Here is a 21303-nt window from a genome sequence, read left to right on the forward strand (position 1 = left end):
CAAAACCATTTAGCATGTATCACCACATCAAACAGCATCGGTGCTGAAGAACCGACGATCTCTTTCTGTTGCTGTGTTGTTTATCCTTCCGTATAGTAAACAGACGGTCCAGACACTAAGTAATGATCATGCGTAACAATTTGTTTTCTTTCAACCCAACAGCCTGTCTCTGCAAAAGCAAGCACGTTGAAGTTGTCGGTCATAAACAGGATAATGACGCACACCAGAAAATGTTTCCCCTAATCGAACCATGGAAGCGCATGGTATTTCATTGCCTAAAAACAACCGCGCTCTCCCATCAACACAAAATACCCCGCCGCATATAAGTTTATCCATTACAAAACACCAGATAATGTTGCAAGGTTGCGCTTTTCTCGTCGCATCTTGACCGTCATCCGACCGACGATGATGTATGCAAGCAGTGCAATGTCATGCCGTACCGTGCCGTAGGTGGGCAACATGTGATGGGGCGGGAAAAGCGTGGCAAAACAATACACACGACATAGGCAGCAGCGCTAGCTGTTCATCGTAGGTAATTGCCATTGTTGTGTAGAAGCCACCGCCGCACCTCGACTCGTTATGACGGAATGATGACACCCGATGAGGGGGTTGGTTGTTCATCAGAATGAAACATCTCTGCCTGCCATTGCTGGCCCGTTTGGGAGAAGGACTGGTCGAAGGCGAAACGGGTAGTAGCAGTTTTCCCCCAAAATGAGTCTGTCTCGACCCGTTCGCTCAGTCGAGAGGCGATCGTGGTGCGGTCCATCTGACGGCCATTGTGTGCGCGCTTGGTCAGTCGTCGCGAATCATCCCGGACGGACGGGTAGTGCGGGTGGTTTATTGTTTTCTCTTCCCGTTTGGATATAGGTGAGCATCTCGTCGGCAGGTGTTTGCAGGAAAATGCGATCGATCTGCCGATCCGGATACCGGATCTGATCGGTTGCGGTGAATGTGGTGCAAAGCGCGTGAAGGTTATCGTTATTGCAAAATTATGGCAAAGGATCCGTTTGGCTTGACTGGCTAGGGTCGGAAAAAATATCTGCGAAAGAGAGTGGATAGTGTGAAAAAAGTAAAAATAAATCTGACAAGCGAAAAAGGAAGCCGAGGAAAAAAAAGCTAGTACAGCGTATGAAAATTCAATTGTTTTCCTCCCTTGTACGAGTAGTGTGAGATAATGCCGCTGATGGTGGTGGAGATGATGATGGTTGTTGAATATCTCACGCTATCCGATATAACAAATGCAGGTTGGGTTAAGAACATGTGATCGACTCATTTTTTTCGACTGCCAACGTGAGTGAGAGGAAATATATTAGCTCGCGAGTTCATTTCATCAGAAAAGAAAATCGAAAGTGATTACGACGTGCATTCTCGCTCGACGAGATTGATTGATTCCCATCGTTCTCCAGAAAGGATTTTCAAAAAAACCTTTTCACTATAAACAACAGCGATCAAACGGATTCGTAAAAAAAAAATGCCGCGCGAGTGACAACGGTTACTTTAACCTTTAAGAGGGTCGTCCCAAAACTACACAGAGGAATATGATTATTCGTGGAGGCACACAAAAAACTATTTGTCGTTGACGTAATTTCAAACATGGCACAATTTAACATACCGCTATTCACGAAATGACGAAATATTACATGCAAAATATACTTTCCATGGGCAGCGACATACAATTACACTTATTATGGAATATGGAGTTAAAATACGTGATTTACGAAATCCAACGTCATGTAAAATTAAATTCAAACCTAAAACAATGGCATTTTTGATGCCAATTTTTTCTGTCTGACTTTTCTAAAAGAGAAAGTTAATAAACTAATTCATTACTGTCGTACCAGCCACACATGACACTAGTAGTTCAATAGGCTGGTACATTCAGTGGCATTTCAAAATGTTCCATCATCCTACAATTAAATGAAGTAAAAAAACAAAAGTTAAACACGGCAGGCAGAAAAAGAACATTTCTTTTATCGATACCATATACTCTAAGGTGTAAGCAAAAAGTCATTCTAGAAATCGCAGTACTGCACCCTGCAGCGAATGTCACTCCAAATTATGCAAAAATGACTGTCACCTTTGAACGAAATCGGTTAACTCTATTATTATCGTATTATCCATAGAACTTTTGTGCAATAAACAATTCATACGAAAATTACAAAGTGCACAACAACAGTGATGTCCTCTGTAATGTTGTAATGTAATATTGATCAAAGACCTTCAGTTTGGTGTTATTTATCCTTGAAGTGAGTTGATTTTTTTTTTACTTTGAAGGTACGAAAAGAAAGATAATGTCTTCCGGAAAGTCGTAGAACTTTTTGGCGAATATCTTTTCAGAAAATCAAAAAATATTATTCGTGAATGTTATATAGAAATTACATCCAAAACTAATCCTCTGGAATGCATATATCTTTTTTCCGCTCTCGAACTGCGAACGGTGTGTTTCTGAATAATTTGTTAGTGTTCAGCCTAACTCATACAATTTTGAGCCACATGATTACATGGCGTTGATAAACATATACTACCATCTCCTTACTGTTCCACTCGGTAAGCTTGTGACAAATATTATAAAATAGCAATATAGTTTACTTTTGCTTGCATTTCATACAAGACACACACGCACCGTCGTTGCACAAAAGGTTACCAGTTCACTGTAAATTTTGCTGTAGGGGAATTATGGTTAAAACCGACACCTTAAGCTTAACACTTTTTCTAAGTTGCCACAAAACCAATAAAATTATAATTTTAATGCACAATTCTTCTTCAGAAAAATCTTAACAAGACTTAATTTTTTCAGCGCTTCGAAAAATTAATTTCATTAAAAATTATTGGTTGTAAAACTTGGAAAACAAAGTGATTTTTTGTAGGCACTAAGGGGAAAACCGACACCCTATAGAGGTTTATTTTCTCTCCACTTTATTAAAATCTTTATCTTTATTAAAAATAGATATATGCGTGATTAATAAAGTGTATGTATAATGCAAAATATTTGCTTTTTATTGCTTCATCATGTAGTGAGGAGAAGAAAGTTCGAAAGCGTAGTACTATAAATAAGAGTATTTTATTCTATAGGATTATTTATTGATATGAGTATTTCCAAATAATCCTTGCGCACATCATTGCAACCTCCAGTGTCATTTTATTTTGTAAAAGAAGATTTGCAAGTGTTCTACGTTCTGCTAATTGGATTCATTCACTTATAAGTGACACACACACACACTTCTTAGTAAAACTATCTTTTTCAGATTTGATTTTTCGGACTCTGATTATCAACGATCTATTGGGCTATACATAATATCATTGTCTCATTGTGATAAAGTTCGTCTATGGCAAATCAAGAGAACACTAGAAATTCGGTTTGATGAGCTTTTTGCAGAAATAGCAAAAGCTTCGATAGAATTAGATAAGCAAAAATTCCAATTTTTGATTTTTAAAGAGAGTTATAAGAAATAAACACAATAAAAGTATTTCTGTGTATTTCAGCTATTACTATAGTGTGCTAATAGTGTAATTGAAGTGTCACAAAGATCCCCAGCCTTTTTCTAATGAATCGCAAGTAAACACAACCATCTTAACAGTGTGTCGGTTTTACCCTAACCAAAGGGTGTCGGTTTTACCCCAACAGCGCACATTTTTTTATAAAAGCAATTAAAAATATTGAATTTCTCAAACTCGTCTTCAATGCACCTAGTTGATCATAGGAAAGGCCGATAATAATAGGTACTGAAAAATGGAGTGATTTGAAAAGCTTTTGTTCGGTTAAAACCTTAAAATCTACCAATGAAATTTTACATCCAGACGAGTATGAACGCTGCTGTCGTATGTTTTGTTTATTTTTATGACATTCGGCGCACTAACGTAAATCCAATTTTTCTTCAAATGCTCTACATAAATGTACTAATAATAATGTATCATTATGAAATGAATAAAAATTTGATTTCTAGGAAAAGTTGTGGGGTGTCGGTTTTACCCACAGTGTCGGTTTTTCCCAAAATTCCCCTACGTAATGACAGTTCATCAACAGTTGTTACGGCATTTAATTAGCAAGGGACTGGAAGGTGAAGTATATTTTTCAATATTTAGAGCCATAGTACTCAAGGGAGAGCAAGGAGTTGAAGGGAGAATGTTTAGAAAAGCGTGGAAGGATCATATATGCAAGCTTAGAGCTCACCGGCGACTTAACTTTTTGTCTGCACCTGAGTCTACGGCATGTCCGGACAAGCGTAAAGTAACTTGTTACTTCATGCTGTCGGAACCGAAAAGTTAAGTCGCCGGTGAGCTCTAAGCTTGCATATATGATCCTTCCACGCTTTTCTAAACTTTCTCCCTTCAACTCCTTGCTCTCCCTTAAGTACTATGGCTCTAAATATTGAAAAATATGCTTCACCTTCCAGTCCCTTGCTAATTAAATGCCGTAACAACTGTTGACAAATTGACTCAATAGGTCGTTAACAAAAATGGTTAACAAAAAAATGGTAAAAATGACAGTTCACATTACATTATAATACATTGCGACACAGGTGGCAATATTTCTCAATGTGTGAATAAAATAGTTGGCATTTATTTTACTTTCTGAGGAAACCTACATGACGTCATTTTAATGATTGTATTATAAGACCTACAAGGAGAACTATCATTACGTTGTCTGCCTAGTTTATAGAGAGACATAGTTTACAGGAATAAACAAACAAAATATTATTTCACAGGCGAAAATGTTTTAGTGGAAAAATGGAAGTGATTGTGAACCCGTTCATTCACTTACGTGTATTGGGAATATGTTTCCTAATAAAGTTAAAGAAGCTTGTGCTAGTTTGGAGATATTATTTATTCCGTCCAGATATCTGTCATCATGTCCATTAGAGTGACAAGAAAAAAATGACCCCTATCGGCCCACCCCTGAGTCGATTCCTAGTCCCACCAGAAGTACTTCTACCAAATTTGAAGCAAATCGGACAAGTCTAGCTACCGGACCAACGTGCCTGAAGTTTATATAGGATTTTTCGACAATTTACATGGAGAAAACCCACTAGCTCACATTTTCGCCGCTAGGTGGCACTGTATGCATCGTATTATTTTTTTTTTATTTTTTTATTTATTTTTTTTTATATCGTCTTTGGTGTGAAACACCATACAGACTACTGCTTAACCTAAAACAATTTAAACTACTTTGCTATACATTTCGAAACAAATCACTTAGAACACACAAAGCAATACACATTAAGAACATTGCGAAATTTACAGTAAACATTAATAATATTAGGGCTCCCAGACGTCGAACTGTTCGTGGAATTCCCGAAAACAAATTCCGCGCGGCCATGTACTCGGAGATAACGCAATGCGCTTTAACTTCACATCGATCCCAACCTTGAACGATATGAACGGCATTGATGCTGCATCCTTCCACTCGGGTGCCAACTTTTTTACAATGATAGAATCAATTCCTAACGCTCCCGCAACCATATCGGCGATTTCTTTCTCACTAACGGAGTTCTTGATTCGTGTGAAGAAAAGCCAGCAGAGCGATGAAACAGAAATTTTCGAGTGGTGCGAAACACTACCGGTGCCTTGCTGTAGTTTCGTAGAAGACATCGGAGATGACTGAGCGGGAGGAGAATTATTTTGCACGCATGTATCATCGAAACGTAAACGGGAAATCTCAGCAATAGAGTCCTGAATATCGTTTATTTGTTGCAGCTACAGATGCAGGGCGGATTGGTACAAAACCGTCAGCGTCGGACAACGCTTGCCGTTTATCTCGGAAAGTTTCCAAATGTCGAACGTCGTTCATTATTTCAATACATGGGTTGCACATCCACCAAATATTTCGATGTTTGTTACAGCTGACGACCTCAGGAACGGTCAGCGACACACAGTCGGCGTGATATTGGTCGGAACAAAAGCCTTCACAAATGATTATATTCTCTCCTGGCACTATCACAGAGGCACACTTCTTGCAGATCATCGTTACAGCGTATGTGAGTTATGGCGATCCGTTTAGAAATTGTAGACTAGTTGATTTTCGACGGCAAGGCACTAAAACTTCGATTCATTGACTAATATCCGTAAATATTCTTTCGACGTGTCGGTTTAATAAATAGTAATGCGACAAATTTCACTGAAATTCCGGAGCGGTCCACAGGCACGATCAGTACACGAGCGAAGTTGACAGTTTAATTATCATATATAAGTGAAAATAAGCAAGATAATTTAATTGTCTACAACTTTGTCAAAGACTGCTAGTCAATCCGGCTTTGTTGAAAGAAGTTATTAAACTTTTAACAAAGTGATGTCTGAGTCAGTTTTGCATGAGGCCTAGCAGTGCATAGTTGTGTATCAGTACTCGATTCCCACGAACTATACATTTTTGTGAAATAATGGTTGTTTTCATATTGTTGTCCCGAAATTGCACAATACTTTTAAAAAACAAACATAACAATGCATATCGCTATAAAGGTTCATCTTCTTTCCAGAACACTGAAAAAATTGGAAATAGGTTGAGAAATGACTGCTTAGCTAATTTTTTAGTACCGAAAATCTTGAAACACGGCTTTTTAAGCTAAAAACCAAGATTTTGGGTATATAATATTTTCCATACATTATTTTGTGTTGCATTTGATGAGATCTACAACCTATATACCACCTACACAGAAAAAAATATATTGCAATTTTAAATTCATTTTCATGCATATATTTGGGGCATGAATATGTAAAATTAAGTTCCACCACAAATACACACAACTTTTTGTGCTTTCTTCAACGAATTTTATTATAAATTATTGCTTCATTAAACGGGATACCAATGCACTTTAGTGTATTTTTAATCCAATATTGCTGTAAAATAAATGACATGTATTATCACACGAAAGAAAGTGTAAAATCGTACGCTTTTTGAGTGCATCGAATTCAACTTACTTTTCAATCAAAATGTTGATTCAAGCTTTGTATGTTTACATTCATATTGATGTATACATGTATCGTTTGAATATCATTACTTTTTGGTATGTATACTAATTCACTTAAAAAGTACACAATCACTATAGCACCGTGTTACGAGTGGTAGCTCAATTCAGTCACAGTATGATACAACCCTTTTTCAGTCAAGTTTTCAGAGAAAAAAAGCTTTACAAATTCTCTGACATTTTTTAATTGATATTGCGATCGATTTAGTCTAACTCCTACTTAGCATTGACATCATATTCACATTCATAGAAAAAAAATGATAAGTCGATAAATTGGACGAATCGAATTAGAGCAGGGTGGGGGTAATTCAGAACAGACGCAATTGGTCGCGCTTTCAAAAAAATAAATACTTGCAAAGCGTTTGGCACGTTTAAGTTCTATAGCTAATAAACCCTTACCAGGTCCGAACCGGACTAGATCCCCCACAAATATGATGAGAAATTACAAAATACTCCAATCATCTAAAATGTTAGAAAACAAAAAAGGAATACGATAAATACTAAAAACCAAAAATACAAAAACCCAAATTTCGAGAAAATAGTAAGATTCCAAAACCATCACAAGAGGATGGACATGGTAAATCTTACCTTGAACGCAGATCACTTGGGTTCGACTCCCAATCCCGCACAATGGGTTAGAGATTTTTGTAAAGAGATATAGATATAGATGCCCGTAAAAAGAGGGGGTCATTCGCCTCTTTTAAAGGTCATCTTATTTTGAAACCTCTATAATTGAAATAAAAATATATTATCATATCAATATTACCAGAAAAAGAAAACAAAAATATTGAGAATAATGAAAATTCCAAAAACATCAAAATTATCAAAAATTACAAAAACATCAAAATTATCAAAAAATACCAGGAATACAAAAATGCCATTCTTATGATTAAGAAGAAAATTTACTTTTGAAATAATTAAGAAGTTTACAAAATGGTTGGGATCAGTTTGCATTGCTTGGATCAGTTTGCTTTGCTTGGTATCATAAATTTAGGCTCTGTACACAAATTATGTATTTTTTTAACACTTCTCGAATCCTCCCTCCCGCTAGCTCCAAAAAATGGAGACACATTTTGTGTTCCTGAGTAAACCCCTAGCTAGCGTGATGTCCCGCAAGAGCTTAGTCCTGTCACTAAGTTAGTGTCCGATTCTGATGATACGAAGTCGAAACGCAAATTTCATAACTAATTAAGCTATAGGTTTTGTGCTCTTCACTTTCAAAGATGGTTTTAAACAATTTTCTCCTTAATGGAGAATGAATAATTTTTACCAGAATTGTTCACCATCTAAATTTTCTCCTATTTAAACAGATACGAAAATTCAAAACAGCTTCCAAACAAAATCTAGTAGTTATAAATCTTTCATATCTATCTCCAGTGAAGTCTATTTTTGGCGGAGAATAGGTATCCATTAAATTTGAAACCGGATACAGCATTCCTACAAATTCGTGTGAATTTTAATTTATTTCTCTTAGTAAAGTAGATAAATTAAGCTGTTTTTCTTTGATCGATGTTTACTGATATCCTTTAAAAATTAAGCTTAATGCTACGTTGCACAACTACTGACCCTACCCTATCCCTCGTCGCACCATCATGCTTCGTCATTTACGTATGGCCCTTTGCTGGTTACCAACAAAATCTTCGATAGGGGGTGGGCGTAGCGTAGTTGGTAAATCGATTGCCTTGTACGCAGCGTACCTGGGCTCAAGTCCCGACCCCGCACATTGGGTTAGAAATTTTTCATAAGAGATTTTTATAACCCGAAGAGGCGAATGACCTTAGGTTAAAACCTCTATAATCAAAATAAAAAAAGCTTTGATACAGTTTTGTAAGGTGAAACATATATCAAAACAAATATCTGTTCAAGTTGAATTCCAAATTTGATAACGTTTTCGAATTTTAGAATTTTTGTGGGTATCTTACGAAAAATAGCACAGACAATAAAAAATACTAAGCTGCCTCTTTTGCGTCATATTTTGCACATGGTTTTCGGACGACCCTCAAACAAGCTAATTAATCTGTCCGTAATCTCCCCAAGATACCATAATATTAAAATCCCGTGTGAATGGTGGTAGTGGTGTTAGTGCACATATGTCTAGCAGTGACCGTGATTTTTCCCAACATTCGACACCGTGCAATTTTTAGCAAGGCGACAGACAAACCACGCGGCAAAACCAACAAATAGAATGAAACGGTAAATTAAGCTGAAAAGTGTGACAATAAATGGAACTGGGAAGCAGATGCAGCAACGGGAGGCATTGAGCAAAGAGAAAGTTCTTGGCAAATTATGCGATTAGTTTTATGTGAGTTGGCAACTGACTGGGGCTAGAAAGTCACAGCGCGCGGGACTACCCAAGTGTTTTGGTGTTTAACGGATGTCGTTGGATTGCTGTTGTTGTACTAAAACGATCTACATTTGATTTCTGCACTTATTTCTTCTTTATTGAATGTATATACTATCCACTATGACTAATAAAAATCTTCTTCGTCTGACGATCTGTGTGTTCCGTTTCACATAGTTAGTGGAAATAACGTTCGGTTTACTAAAATTGACAAGAAGCGTAGTCTAACTGAGACGACTTAACAAACACATTGCGTTAATTTTCTTCCAATCTCCTCCAGATGGAAGTGGCCAAATTATGCATACGTGCTCCTACATCGTTTATAATAATAGTAGATTATTTCTAAGTTCAATTGTGCATGGTCACTGTCTATTTCAACGATATTCTTCCAGTTATCAACATTCTGGATGTATGACCACATCGCAAAAAGTGATTGGTGACAATTCTCTAAAAAATACTAAATCGAAAACGACTATCGCCTACTACCAGGTTGGCACTGCAACAATGCCCAAACCACACAAAAAAGACTGGCGAATACTCTATCTGGCCTGACAGCGGTTGGAGAGTACGATAAATGAACCTGCACGACGACGATGATTATGTGCGCGATTTTTCCTTCGAGCCGGAAATCATCTTGAGACGCAAGGACTCGCTCAGTACACAGCGGGAAAAGTACCAGCATCGGAAGCGACAGAAACGACGAAAACAAATCAAACTGCAGCAGCTAGCCTATCTCTCGCAGCCCCATGTCCTTCCGCCTCCCAGTACCAGCTCCGTGGTGTCCTTTAGTGATGACATCCCAGCAACGTCCCCGGCACCACCATCCGAATTTCTTGCGGCTGACGACCTACTGGACTCGGACGATAAGGACGAAATCCAGCGCAGCCCCGTTGACATAGAACTAGAAGAGTTTTACTACGTAAGTCGGCGAGGCTGCTAATTAGGTGGCGCCGTGCTTGTTGAGTTTTACTGCTCCCTTATCAATGAGAGACATTTGGTTTTGCGCTATTCGTTTGACATAGACTTCCGTGTCGTCTAATTCATGTGTTGATTTTTTTTTCTCTTCTATTTTTACATCCCGAATACATGGTTTGATAGCGGAACATCCCACCATTCACCAGCTTGCCTTGCACACGTACACATCAGACATCTGGCGTAAAATGCCACCAGACTTTTCACGCTTTCTACCATGCTAATCTCTAAGTGAATATGTGCCCCTCTCTAGGGAGGGCAGTCGCAGCGCATTACAGACGCAACCAAAATAAACAACAGAATAAATTAGATGTGTCCATTGTCTAATGTCCACCATGGGGTGTGTGATTCAAGCTTATTTCATGTTGTTGACATGTGTGTGTTTAATTATTGCTACTGCTATTACCGATGCTTTTTGCAGGTTCTAAATAGATTGTATTTCTCCTGCGAAACCCGTCTGCTCAATCATTCCGCAGCATTGTATTTATATTTATTTTTATAAGTTTACCATTACAATCAACCTTGAACCTGCAGCAGTGAGGTCTCGGTTGAATGTTGAACGTCGCTTGGCAGCCTTCGGAGGTGATTTCCCGGATTGACGCACACTGAAAATTGTATGCTTTCTCGACGCATTCCGCAGTCGCAGTTCGCTTCTTTGGTTATTTCTGCGAGGTTGGTGTCAAATCTGTCTCGTGTTATAGATACAGACTACAGAAACACAGTCTACATTTTGAGCAGGCCTAGAGAGAAACAAGAAGGCACAATCATAATTATTTCAACACGTAGCTTGCAACGAGCGTCAATTCGGTACATGAGCGTTTTTTATCCTGATTTATGAGACTTCGATCTTGGGATCCACAGTAAGAATGATTGGAAGTCTGGAGCACATGTTCGAAGCAGAAAAAATATGGAAAAAACTTTCTCCTGCGAAGTACGTAGGATTTTATTTCTTTATTAAGTCGTTTTTTTTAATGATCATAATTGTGCCGATCTTTATGACATTTTAGAATGTGCTCCAGAGAAAAAAATAAAAAAATCGAGAAAAACACCACGTGCGTCGCTTACTATCGTTCTAAGGTATCGAAAAAGTTTTGGGTTGTTGGCTCTACGTCAAACATTACGGGAGATAGATTTTCTGCCGTGGACCCTTTGCAAAAAAAACTCGCCAGCGAAAACATGGGGCTCGGGGTATCCTAAAATGTCATTCTTGTTCCCTGGCCACGGGCGATTTCCTGAGTACCAAGTGAAGTGTGGTGGAGGGCCAGCAGTGGGTGTGGGTTGCTGGTTGCTTTGTTGGCCGATTGGGTTGGTCCATGGGTGGTTTCTTCAGCGCAATGGTGGTATTGTAGAGTGCCATAGTGGGTTGGGTGGAGAACACAAGTTGAGGTTTGCTTACTGGGTTGGTGTGTCGTTGCGTTTGATTGGGCGACGAGCGAACTTTCCGGCAGTCGGGGAGTGTGACGAAGAGCCCGCACTGGTTCTTGGGATCATTGATGTGGGTGTGGAGTTTAGGCTTAGATGTTGTCAAAAAATTCGACACCTTTCAGAAAGTTAAGAACGGCATCTTCCCTTACAGGGTCGCTGGCCAGGATGTTGTGGGTTGAGAGCGGGAGGTCGTATCATTCTCGAACGCCCTAGAGATCAAGCCAAGTGGAATGAATGTGTTCAATTGTCTTCCGGGTTTGGCATATGGTTCATATGGGAGGTTGGGTGTTGGATATAGTGTGGGCGTGGACATCTTGGTGTGTCCGATCCGAAGTCTAGATAGGACCTTTGGTTCTCTTCAGTCTTCGCGGTCGTCTTGGGTTGGATGTTGTCGGTGATTGGCGCTTCTTTTGTTATGGTCCTCCCTACCAGATGGTTGACGTCTACGTTTCCCCGTATGTTGCAGTGCCCAGGGACCATTGACATTGCTGTTTTTTCGGTTTTTAGGATTCAGCTAGGGCGATTGCAGCGGCTTCGGTGGAGAAAACGGAGCATTTAGATAGTCGCCGGAGAGAGGTCGTGAATTTTCGGCTTGTGACTCCGAGAATTTTCGGCTCCCTACAGTACGGGATCGGTGTACTGCTAATTTGGATCGGACGGTCGGTTGCTCGGTGGTGGGAGTTGCAGAAGTGTGAATGAAAACTTTTCTGGACTGAAGTGCGGAAACCTACGGATGTAGCCCATCGGGAAACGGCGTTAACTGCTGTTTGCAATTTAAGTCTTATTCGGTATTTGGTCTTTCCGGTAACTGCCTGGACGATGTCGTCGGTGTATAAGAATGTGTAGATTTGAGGTGGCGTGCAGCCCAAGATGGATTGCATGCTGATTAGGAAGAGGATGACGGCCAGGACGGATTCCGTTCTCCTCGGTGAAGAGGATTCCTCCGATTTCGACCCGAAATTTCCGGGTTTGAAGGAATCGTTGTATGTAGTTGAGGTTTACGCATATGCCCCCACAGTCGAGTTGTTGGATGACACCTTCCCGCCATACTGTATTGTAGGCCTTATCGATGTCCAAGGTGTGAAGGCCTTCGTTTGTTGTCTGGCCTAGGATCTCCTCGGGGGATGCAGGGTGGGACCCGATTTCTTTTCCTTTCCGGAATGCGTGTTGTCTGTTGTCTAGTACAGTGGTTTTCTACCGGGGGTGAATTCACCCCCAGAGGTAAATTAGACTTTTGCAGGAGGTGAATTTTGCGGGGTAAATTTAAACCCGTTGAATATTTGTCTTTATCTATGGTTTCAGTGTGTCACAAATTAAGATACTGCTTGAGTGTCTCTAGGACCAGGTTTCAAATAGGAAAAAGTATGATATTCATCCAAATGCAAATTATTCTGACGAAGTAATGGTGATAAATAATTTTCAGAAAGGGGTGCATATGGAGTTCAATATTCGAAAGAGGGTACATGGTACAAAAAAGGTTGAAAACCACTGGTCTAGTAGTTGCGCTCTTCAAGGATTGTAGTAACGCTTCCATTGGGCATTCGCGTCAGTGTTTTAGCTATACCGGGAAGGAGGCTGATTGGCTTGAAGTTCTTTGGTGTGCGTGTCCCTCAAGTCCTTTTGGGGATCGGTATTAGAAATGCAGTCTGCCAGATGTCTGGGAGCGGTGCGCCGTTCCATATTCGGTTGGAGCTACGAAGCAGTGCTTTTTGCCTTGGGAAGGTAGGTTCCTTAGTAACGGGTAGCAAATGTTGTCGAGTCCCGTGGCTTTTCGACGCCCGCGGGAAAGGGCATCGGTGAGTTTGGGTCCGGAGAAAAGTTGATTTTACTCGGGTGTTGGTGCGGGGAGGAAGGTTACAGGAGTTGCTTTGAGAATAGGCTTCTTTTTCAGGAAGTCTGGTGGCAGCGATATGGTTACGGAAAGGACTGCGAGGTGCCGTCTCAGTTCGTTAGCAATTTCTTGGGGGTTTGTGATTACGATGTTGTCAGTTTGGATGGAGAATCTATTGTTTCGACGTTTCCCACTGAGGGCTTTAACTCTTCGGTAGAACTCCTCCGTTGGAGAGTCGGGGTGGATTCGGTCCAGGAAGTCACCCCAACTTTATGCTATGGCTTCCTTGCTAAAGGATTCTTCGTAAAGGGCCCAGTCGGCTTATTTGTAGAGCCACTGGCACCGGCGGGATGTTGCAGGGGAGGTGTGTGTGTAATCAGGATGGGGTGGTGGGCGTTCAGGACTCCAATTATCAGGTATGGAGGCGGGATCAGTTCTTCGTGTTTCTTGCCAACCTGCCAACCTTCTTCGGTCAACTACTAGTATTTCGGTGTCAAATTGGATGTTTTCTCTATGGATATCAATTCGAATGGCCAATCCTATCGTTTGGAAAATGTTTCCTTCAACCCGTAATTCCCATAAGTACCGGTTTCCTAGCCAGGTGGAGATGTTAGTGTTTTCCGGGGTGTGTATTTCTTGAATTACTAGGACAATGGGGTTGTGGCAAGCGATGATAACCTGAAGGTCCCCGAGATTCTACCTTAGTCCGTTAGTGCATTGCATTGGAGCGCTAGTGGACTGCGGTCAGTGCATGAGGCAGACTACGGGCTGACGGATAGATAGGAATCAGTCCTGGAGCAATTTTCGACGTGTTCTTCCTCGGTTTGGTGCTCGATTGGACGCCTGGGTAACCCTAGGGGTGACCGCGGAGCGAATAGCAAGGAGTCCAGGTGGGTTGTAGGTGTGCTCGTATTCTGCTGGGTTACCGAAGCGATTGGGTTTGGTGACGGTGGGGGTTTCCGTCTTTCAGGAAACGTCGCTCCTATGTCGGCTGTTCGTTCGTTGTATGCAAAGGAGTTACGGACGTTCAGCTGTTCTTGGCTTATGGATTTGTAAAGGGGCCTTCACTGGAGGATAGCCTAAGAATTTGGCATCATAAAAGTGAAGCTCCAGAAAGGCGATTTATAAAAAAACCCGCTGGGACACCAGACCTCGACGTTTCATGCATTTCTAAGACTTTTCAACGGAACGAATTCAAATACTGAAATTTCAAAAGATGGTTCATCTATTTTTTTAACTTTAACTATTTTGCAGCCCCCATAATTCATGTCCGATTGGGCTCAAATTACGGCTTTGACTAATGTCCGTTTTGATAATTCAATGGTAATTTTGGATGACCCTAAATCAATTATTCAAAAAAGCCGTAATAGATCCAATCCAAGTTTATTTTAGGGATTACCCCACACAAATAAGTGCTCTGGCGTGTTGCATCTGTTGACCGCGAACTATCAATGCTCTCATGATGACCCAAAATTAGCAATAGGTTTTATTAGTGACTGCCTGAAAATGAGTCACTTTAAGAATATTGACTGAAATAACGCGGCGACTCACTAGATTGATCATCACGGTTGCCAGATGCTAATTGAATTAACGTGTCTTCACTTCAATGTTGCTATTCCGATAAAATCGATGATTTTAGAGAGCGAAATGGATTGATTGGATTAATTAAAAGCGGCTTTAGCCTAACCGGTCATTCGCCGCTTGTTTTGAGAAACTGCATTCCATACGGGCTCTACTTCGTAGAAAGCATACACAAGTATTTTTTTCTGCCAATCTCAGCATTTTTTGTAACTTTTGCCGAGATTTGAACAAGCGTGCACTCGGCAAATTCATTTTTCGCTGAGATCTCAGTAAAAACTACAATTGTTTGTTGAGACTCGGTAAATATTTTGTTGAAAATCAGCAATCAAATGACACTTTTTCGAGATATCAGTAGAAAAATTTAAATTACGGGAAATTACCGAGCTCAACTACGTGTGTACGTCACCACGCTGTTGACGCTAGTTGTAATAGAAGTCTTTTTCAGCAAAGCGCCAATGATAAAAGTTTCTTTTAATCTACTAAAAGTAGGTTGGCATCACTTACCAAGCATTTGTTATACTGTACACATTCTTACTTAACAGATTGTAACTTGAATATTATTTCAATAATGACTTCTATTAGATAGTTCCTTCTTTTTACCATGAGCAGTTCGTTGAAATTAAAATAAAATTCGTTTCTTTCTTATATACGTGGCTTGCTGCTGGATTTTGTTCGTGCCCAAGTAACCAATAAGCCCGAAAAACAGCCCTTAATGCCATTTAAAAACCGCTTTTACCAAAATAAATGTTGAATGTACCTCTTTTTTTTACAATGGAGAAGACCTTTATGTCCTAGCCCAGTACACGTGCTATTGGTAGGGTCCAATCTACCGCACGGGGTGCACTGGGGGCGTGTCGGACTCAAATGGTGACCAGCCATTAATACCGACTAAACTCCATTGGGCTCCGCCATCATTCCTCCCAGGAACTACCTCTCGGTATTACTTCTGGGGGGATGGCTGTACTAAATGTACTCATTCACTCTCACTCACGCGTTCATACATCCTGTATGAGGCTTACTTGGGTGCTCTCTCAATCGCACTTTGATTCACTCTCAAACACTCCCACATGAGGCTGACTTTTGTGCTCATCTTTTACGTTCCATGCGAGGCTGACTTGTGTGCTCACCTTACTCGTTCCTTGCTAGGCTTACTTTTGTGCTCGCCCTACCCATACCATGTGAGGCTGACTTGGGTGCTCACCCTATCACCTGATTCACTCTCAATCGTGCCACTCTATTGTACCTTTGTCACTCCCTCTGGCATCCCATGTGGGACATTTTTCTTAGGCCCCACTTCTGACATACCATGCGAGGCTGACTTTTGTGCTCACCTCTTTCATTCCTTGCTAGGCTGACTTTTGTGCTAGCCTCTACCAACCTGTGAGGCTGACTTTTATGCTCACCCTTAACATGCAGTGTGAGACTGACTTGGATGCTCACCCTTTCACTCCTCTGCCACGCCATGAGGCATCGATAGCTTAGTTCCAACATACTACGCTACGACCCTCCCGTCTTGGCATGAGGCAGTCCACTTATACGCCTATACACTCACTCTTCTGTCTTGCTTCGGGGTGGCTGGGTTTACTGGCAATCTGGATGGTAGCAGCCGAGACTGCGTTCCACTTCTCCACCGTTTGACACATCCGCTGAATAAGGGTATCAGGGGTTGTGTCCCAGCCACAGACGTCAAGCATTGCTCTTCTTTCGACGTCGAACCGATGACATACGAACAGTATGTGTTCGGCAGTTTCATCTACACCTGGGCAGTCCGGGCAGACTGGGACCTCCGCGTGCCCGAATCTGTGGAGGTACTGACGGAAACAGCCATGGCCTGACAGGAATTGTGTCAGGTGGAAGTGAACTTCCCCATGGGGTCTTCCCACCCAGCTCGATATGCTAGGTATCAGCCGGTGAGTCCACCTACCTTTCGAGGAGTTGTCCCATTCACGCTGCCATCTGGCGACCGAGGTCGCCCTGGTGCGCTCGCGGGCTCCCCTATTTCCACGTAGCTCAAAGCACTCCTCATCTTCCCGAATGACCAGCCCGACTGGCATCATGCTCGCTATCACGCAGGATGCATCGTGTGATACCGTGCGGTAGGCAGATATCACTCTGAGGCACATCACGCGGTAGGTGCTCTCCAGTTTCTGTAGGTAACTGGTTACCCTCAGTGCTCTTGACCATGACGGGCCGCCGTACCTGAGGATAGATACGGCAACTCCTGCCAGTAACCTACGTCTACTGGCGCACACCTTTGAGCTGTTGGACATCATTCTCGATAGTGCCGCAACAGCAGTCGACGCTCTCTTGCACGTATAGTCGACATGGCTGCCGAAGGTCAGCTTGTCGTCTATAATGACTCCGAGAGACTTCAGACTTCGCTGTGAAGTGATCGCGACTTCTCCCACATGGATAACTGCATATTGTGCCGACTTGCGGTTGTTGACGATAACTACCTCCGTCTTATGATGAGCGAGCTCCAGGCCTCTCGCGCTCATCCATTCCTCCACCGTGCTAATCGCGTGTTCTGCGGTTAGTTCTACCTCAGGAATTGACTCCCCGTAGACCTCCAAGGTTACGTCGTCGGCAAAGCCGACGATCTTGACCCCAGGAGGGAACTTCAGTCCCAGAACCCCGTCATACATGAGGTTCCATAGCACCGGGCCTAGGATCGAGCCCTGCGGGACTCCGGCGGTAATCGGAACCCTTTTCTGACCGGCATCGGTCTCGTATAGCAGTACGCGGTTTTGGAAGTAACTTTCCAGGATCCGGTACAGACCCACCGGTAGGCTAAGCCAGTGTAACGAGAGCGCGATGGCATCCCAGCTTGCGCTGTTGAATGCGTTCTTCACGTCAAGTGTCACTAACGCACAGTATCGAATACCTCGCCTTTTTCGTTGGATCGCTATCTCGGCAGTATTTATCACTGAGTTGAGAGCGTCCACTGTGGACTTACCCTTCCGAAAGCCAAACTGGTTGCTTGACAGACCGTCCGTACCTTCCGCGTACGGGGTGAGCCTGTTGAGGATGATCCTCTCAAGCAGTTTGCCAGTCGTGTCTATCAGACAGATTGGTCTGTACGCCGATGGGTCGCCTGGCGGCTTCCCGGGCTTCGGCAACAGCACCAGTTTCTGCCTTTTCCATCTATCGGGGAAACGGCACTCGTCAAGGCATCTCTGCATAGCTAGCCTGAACATGTTCGGGTTCACTATGATCGCTGCCTTGAGAGCGTTGTTTGGAACTCCATCCGGCCCTGGAGCTTTGTTCATTGCTAGGGATTTAGCCACTGCGAGTAGTTCTTCATTCGTCACTGGAGCCACCATTTCGACCGTGCCCGCACTGTCTCGTAGTGCAGGTGGCCAGGGGCTTGTGGCTCGAGACGGGAAGAGTACTTCGATAATCGTTGCCAACCGGTCCGGAGACCGTTCTGGGGGTGAGGAGCCCCCTTTGGTCTTGGCCATCACAATCCGGTAGGCGTCACCCCACGGATTCGCGTTGGCACTCTCACACAGGTTGTCGAAACACGCTCTCTTGCTGCTTTTAATAGCCTTGTTAAGGGCTAATTTCGCAGCTCGAAACACTTCACGGCGGTTCTCTCTTGCATCCTCGGTGCGAGCTCTTTGCATCCTACGTCTAGCTCTGAGACAGGCTGACCGTAGAGCTGCAATCTCGGCACTCCACCAGTATACCGGGCATCTACCGTTTCTTGGCAGTGTTTTTCTCGGCATAGTGGCGTCGCACGCGCGTGATAGAACAGCTACCAGCGCATCCCCGCTTAGACTGTCGGTGTTGGCCTCCAGTCCCAGGGCCGCGGTGAAAGCTTCGCTGTCGAAGTGATTGGACTTCCACCCGCGTACCTGACAGGGATCTCCCGCCCTCGGGTGCTGCACACCATAGTTGATCTTAAAGCGGATTGTTAAATGATCGCTATGGGTGTAGCCTTCGTCTACCCTCCATTCCATGTCTGGAGCCAGACTCGGGCTGGCAAAGGTCACATCAATCCACGCCTCCACTCCGTTTCTACGGAATGTACTAGCGGAGCCATCATTAGCTAGCACAGTATCGAGTTTCGCAAGCGCTTCCATTAGCGCTTGACCCCTGCTATTTGTACAGCGGCTGCCCCACTCCACTGCCCAAGCGTTAAAGTCTCCCGCTATTACTACCGGTTTCCGGCCCACGAGGTCCGACGAGAGCCTGTCGATCATCTGGTAGAACTGTTCTATTGGCCACCTTGGTGGGGCGTAGCAGCTGCAATAGAACACACCATTGATCTTGGCAATCGCCACACCCTCGGCGGAGGGGTGTATTACCTCTTGAACCGGGAACCGTCCCGTTGTACAGATTGCCACCATTCCAGACCCGTCCGACACCCAATTGCCGTTGCCGGCAGGGATGCTGTACGGGTCTGATAAGAGGGCGACATCTGTCCTCGACTCCGAGACCGACTGCCACAGCAGCTGTTGGGCTGCTGCACAATGGTTAAGATTTAGCTGTGTGACTCTCACGGCTTCTTCTTATTTAACTCACCGAAGGGACACGAAGGTCCGCCCATAGCATGTTTATGGGCTTGCTTCTTAGCGGTGCAGATAAGGCACTTATATGCCTTAGTGCACCCCCGCTCTTTATGTCCCTCCTCGCCGCAGCGACGACATAGTTTACTCCTATCTATGCCTTTGCATTCGTATGCTTTGTGGCCGGATTCAAGGCACCGATAGCACCTATCCACTGAAGGCGGCTGGGGTATACTAATAGGGCATACCGACCAGCCGATCTTCAGCTTCCCTTTCTCGGTTACCTTTTTGGCATCCGCCTTCAGTAGCCTGAGGTAGGCTACTTGGGTGCCAGAGGGTCCATCTCTCAGTCGCACAGAGGCCCGCTCGATTGTGACGTCGCAGTGCTCCTTGACGGCTGCGACGACGTCTTCTGCGGTCGTGAACTCGTCCAAGTGCTTGCACTGGAGAGTTGTTTCCGCACCTAGCGACCTGATTTGGGCGCCCTCACCAAGGACCTCTTGGGCCAAGGCCTTGTATACTGCACTTGATTGTGCGCCTCGCTTCAGCACCAGGAGCATCTCTCCCGTGTTGGTGCGTCTTACGCTACGCACATCCTGCCCAAGGGCCGAGAGGCTTTCGGCCGCCTTCATCGATTTAAGGACATCGGCGTATTTGTCCTTGTCGGTTTTTAACCACAAGGCTTCGCCTCTGTCCTTGGCCTTCCTCGCAGGCCGCGGTGCCGGCTTTTTCTTGGTGACCAGCGTCCAGGGGTTTGAGCCCCCCTGCCCCGGTCGTGCCGGGTTGCTGGAACCATCGCTCTCCACAGCGAGGTCACTCTCGCCCTCGCTTACCTCACCCAGGCGGCGTTTGACCTTGACGGTTGCACGCCGAGTGGTGTCGGTTTTGGCACCCTCGCCTGGCGACTTCCCAGGGCGCTTCGCATTCGATGCCGTCTTGCGATTGCCCTTTCCTTTTCCCTTCGAGGGGAACTCGGTCGCCGCTCCGATCGACGTGGCTGCTCCGTAGAAGGTAAAGGCCATTGTCTGTGAACCTCTATCGACCTTCTCTCTTTCCTCCCTATTGGAGGCCACTGTCTGGGTTTCTCTGTCGGGCCTCTCCCGACATTCCACCCTCTCAACATAGGCCTGCTGTTCCTGTCTTGCGACACGAACAGTTTTCCGGAGCTCCAGGAGGCTCAACTTCAACTCCTTGGCTATATTCTGCTTTGCGCTAGCGAAGTCGATTATAGAATCGAGTTGCTTCGCTACTTTGCGCATCGCAGATATTGGCCCCTCCGATGCATTGGTAGGGCTATTGCCTACCGCCGCTGGGGGGTCACTGGTGCTTTCGGATGCAGCACTCATCGCTCCACTACTCTCCCCACGGGGGGGAGACCTCGCCAAACAACCTCTAGCGAAGGGGTTTGGCACCTCCGTTTGTTTTGTATATTTATTTTTGCTCTCCATATCAAATCCCACGAGTCGCGCGAGAAATAAATGTCCGCCACGCCAGAGCTCCGCATTAGCGTGGTAAGGGACGCTTACTGTGGGGATTGCCCAGGTAGCCCACAGGCTCCGTTAACGATCGAGCATCTTTTTCACCCCCTCGATCACTCATCCCTCGGCACGGGTCGCTTCACGCCTTGGAATTGGGGTTATGCCCTACCTTGCTTTACGTGGTGATCTCGGCCCGGATCATCAC

At 43.8% G+C, this 21303-nt stretch overlaps 1 protein-coding gene across 21 annotated transcripts in view; it reads left to right on the forward strand.

Annotated features, from left to right (window-relative positions):
• The window catches only part of LOC131677666 (chloride channel protein 2), a 176606-nt gene that overhangs the window by 127742 nt on the left and 27561 nt on the right, over window positions 1-21303 (forward strand). Inside the window, exons 1-2 of one of the 21 annotated variants that reach the window (XM_058957595.1) lie at window positions 737-867; window positions 9693-10219. The exons of 18 other annotated variants lie outside the window; for them this stretch is intronic. In XM_058957595.1, coding sequence (XP_058813578.1) covers window positions 9875-10219 — 345 coding nt within the window. In that variant the 5' untranslated portion in view covers window positions 737-867; window positions 9693-9874. Of the gene's footprint in view, window positions 1-736; window positions 868-9172; window positions 9262-9692; window positions 10220-21303 lie in introns of those variants that run through there. 2 more of the 21 variants (XM_058957605.1, XM_058957603.1) reach the window with 2 other exon arrangements.

Source organism: Topomyia yanbarensis, chromosome 1, assembly GCF_030247195.1.
Source record: "Topomyia yanbarensis strain Yona2022 chromosome 1, ASM3024719v1, whole genome shotgun sequence".
Classification (NCBI taxonomy): domain Eukaryota; kingdom Metazoa; phylum Arthropoda; class Insecta; order Diptera; family Culicidae; genus Topomyia; species Topomyia yanbarensis.